General features: G+C 64.6%; 2 protein-coding genes across 2 annotated transcripts in view; both read right to left on the bottom strand.

Annotated features, from left to right (window-relative positions):
- Positions 1-16: 16 nt before the first annotated feature.
- VDBG_01265 (predicted protein) lies at positions 17-616 on the bottom strand (the record flags this gene model as incomplete). Its single annotated transcript, XM_003009536.1, has 1 exon — positions 17-616. One exon carries the CDS (start codon positions 614-616, stop codon positions 17-19), a length of 600 nt encoding a protein of 199 aa, XP_003009582.1.
- A 602-nt stretch (positions 617-1,218) lies between these two features.
- VDBG_01264 (ATP-dependent RNA helicase dbp-4) overlaps positions 1,219-2,582 on the bottom strand; it is a gene marked incomplete at both ends in the record, with an annotated part of 2,540 nt that continues 1,176 nt past the window's right edge. The window contains 2 exons of the mRNA XM_003009535.1: positions 1,219-1,711; positions 1,811-2,520. Of these exons, the coding sequence (XP_003009581.1) occupies positions 1,219-1,711; positions 1,811-2,520 (1,203 nt within the window). The remainder of the gene's footprint in view (positions 1,712-1,810; positions 2,521-2,582) is intronic.

The following is a 2,582-nucleotide window of genomic DNA, read 5'->3' as shown; positions in this document are numbered from 1 at the left end:
GCGAAGGGCCGGGCTTTCATTGGGGGCGGGGAAACCGGCGAGGTCGAGGGCCGTAGTGGGGCGCCCCGAGGCCTCTCGACGAAGGCGTCCGACCTCCGGCAAAGGGGGTGGCGCGCGAGGATGTAGACGGGCCTGCAGGGTGGCGGGGTAAGGGGGCGGCGGCGGCGACGGCGGCCGACGTGGCCTGACGGCGGCGGGCGAGGGCGGCGAGGAGGAGCAGCAGCAGGACGAGGCAGTCCTTGCCGCCGTTGTAGGAGAGGGAGAGGCTGTCGGGACTCGGGTAGCGGACGAGGGCGTCGTCGATGACGGCGAGGGCGTCGCGGACGCGGGACTGGACGGCGCGCAGGACGTGGGGTGGTGTTGTTGTCGTCGTTGTCGTCGTCGTTGTCGATTTCGCCGCTGCCGAGTCCGGGTCGAGGGCGAGGAGGGCGTTGACGCGGCGGTTGCAGTCTTCGGCGGCCTGCTGCAGCGTGCGGGCGTGCATTGAGCTGTGTCGGTCGAGGGGGGCGGCGGCGCTGGCCATCTTGGCGGGTGCTGGGGCGGGTTCGGGGAGGGGTGGTGATGCGCCGTTGACGGGGGCGTTGTGCGTCGCGGCCGAGGTCGCCGAGTGCGGCATTGTGCGTGCTTGTAGGACTTGGAGTGCAGTAGGGAAGATCGCCAGAGACGTCGAACAGCAGAAGCCTCGGCAGAATCCGAGGGGCGGAGCGTGGAGCGTGAAGCGTGGAGCGTGAGCGTTGTCGAAGGAGCAGACAATGTCAGGCTGTCGTCAACTGAAGGCGCCGAGCATGACTGTCATGGGCCGCGGCTGATACGGGACGAGGGGCACATTGGGGGGGGGGGTGCAAGAGGGGTGCAAGAGGGTGGAGGGGTCCGCTTATTAAGGGTCTTTGTTCCGAGTCATGCAGCCCGGCAATGGGGCGTGCATGACTAGTCTTCAACCCGAGGTACGTACCTGCCTGAGTACCTAGGCACCTCAAAAAAAGGTACATGGTGAACGACTCCATCATGAGGATCCTGAGATTCTCCGGTCGACTTGCTAGACTTCACATGTTGACTTTGACGGCAGGCATTTACTTCCGACAGCAGACGATGTTGACTCACGACGGCCGATGATGTTCACTTACAACGGCTGATGATGTTCACTTATGACGGCTGATCTATTGCCTTCCAGTAGCTGATCCTGCGATTGGGTATCTAGATTTCTTCTCTCTTCTCCACCTACTCCAGCAGACCCGCGGCAAGAGCCTCGAGATCCTCCAGCGTCTCGGGCTCCCGGTCAATCTCCAACACCTTCCTGCCGTCTGCTGGCGCGGCCTCGTCGTCCGTCTGGAACCACTTCTTGGCCTTCTTCCGCGGCCTCGCGTCCTCCTCCGCCTCGCTGCTGTCCTCGGCCGGCTGTCCGCCGCTCATCGGCAACGACCGCAGCAGCGCCAGTGGGTCTTCCTCGAGGTCGCCGCCCGTCGCCATGGCCTGACCCACGCGCGGCATGTCGCCCCTCTCCTCGGCCTCCCTGGCCTTCCTCTTGAGCCTCTTCTCCCGCCGCAGCAGCCGCGCGCGCTCCTTGTCGTCGGCGTCGGCGTCCTTGACCCGCGCCGCCTCGTCCTCGACGAACCGGGCGCGCTGCTCCTCGGCCGGGCCGTCCTGGCGCAAACGCGTCCTCGTCCTGCAGCTCGTACAGCGGCCGCGCGACGCCGTCTTCGTCGAACACGAGCTTCGTGCCCGACCCCTTGTACTTGAGCATCTTCTTCTTCGACAGGAGCGCCTTTTCCCGCGCTTCGAGTCGATGATGACTCCTGGCGCCAATCGTCACCTTTTTCGGCCCGCGTCCGCCAGTGCCGGGTCGTCGAGCTCGTTCGTGTCAATGACGCGCTTGACGGCGAGGAAGTCGTCGGCGTCGTCGTCGTCGGCCTCGCCGAGCACCTTGGAGTAGTGGCCCGACAGGACGTCCTGGTTCGTCCGCTCAAACATGCGGTCGTACTTTGTCTTGACCTCGTTCTTCTTGCTCTTCTTTGCCTTCAGCTTGGCCTTCTCGGGGTCGAGCGCGCCGTCGAGGTCCGAATCGTCGTCGTCTTCGTCGCTCGACAGGCCGGCGCGCGGCGCGTTCTTGACCTTCTTGATGTCCTCGCCCTTTTGGAACTTGATCTGCGGCGTGCCCGGCAGGCCGAGGCTCGCGGCGTAGGCGTCGAGGTCGAGGCTGTCGAACTTGAAGACGTGCTTGTCCTTTTGCAGGTAGACGGAGCGCGTGTAGCTGATAAAGGCCTTTTGGCCGAGGTACTTGAGCTCGGGTACTGGAAGCACATGCTCTGGAGCTGCTTCGTGACCGACTTCTTCTTGCTCTCCTTGACCGTGATCTTGTTGATGGGCACCTTTTTGTGCTTGAGGCGCTCGAGCATGCCGGCCTCCTCGCTGGGGTCCATGAAGAGCACGGCCCGCCCTCGCGCTCGTAGAAGCGGCGCCGGGCCCCCAACGCGGTGGAATGTACAGTGTCGGGGCCCTTGGGGCAGTTCGACCTGCACCAACCTCATCCGACGCGGGGAAAGTTCGAACCCCGCGGCCAACGATAGTCCGGTGCCAAAAAAGCA

The sequence above is a fragment of the Verticillium alfalfae genome, genomic scaffold (assembly GCF_000150825.1).
Source record: "Verticillium alfalfae VaMs.102 supercont1.1 genomic scaffold, whole genome shotgun sequence".
NCBI classification, from domain to species: domain Eukaryota; kingdom Fungi; phylum Ascomycota; class Sordariomycetes; order Glomerellales; family Plectosphaerellaceae; genus Verticillium; species Verticillium alfalfae.
The sequence above is the reverse complement of the archived record's forward strand: the minus strand, read 5'-3'. Positions and strand labels throughout refer to the sequence as shown.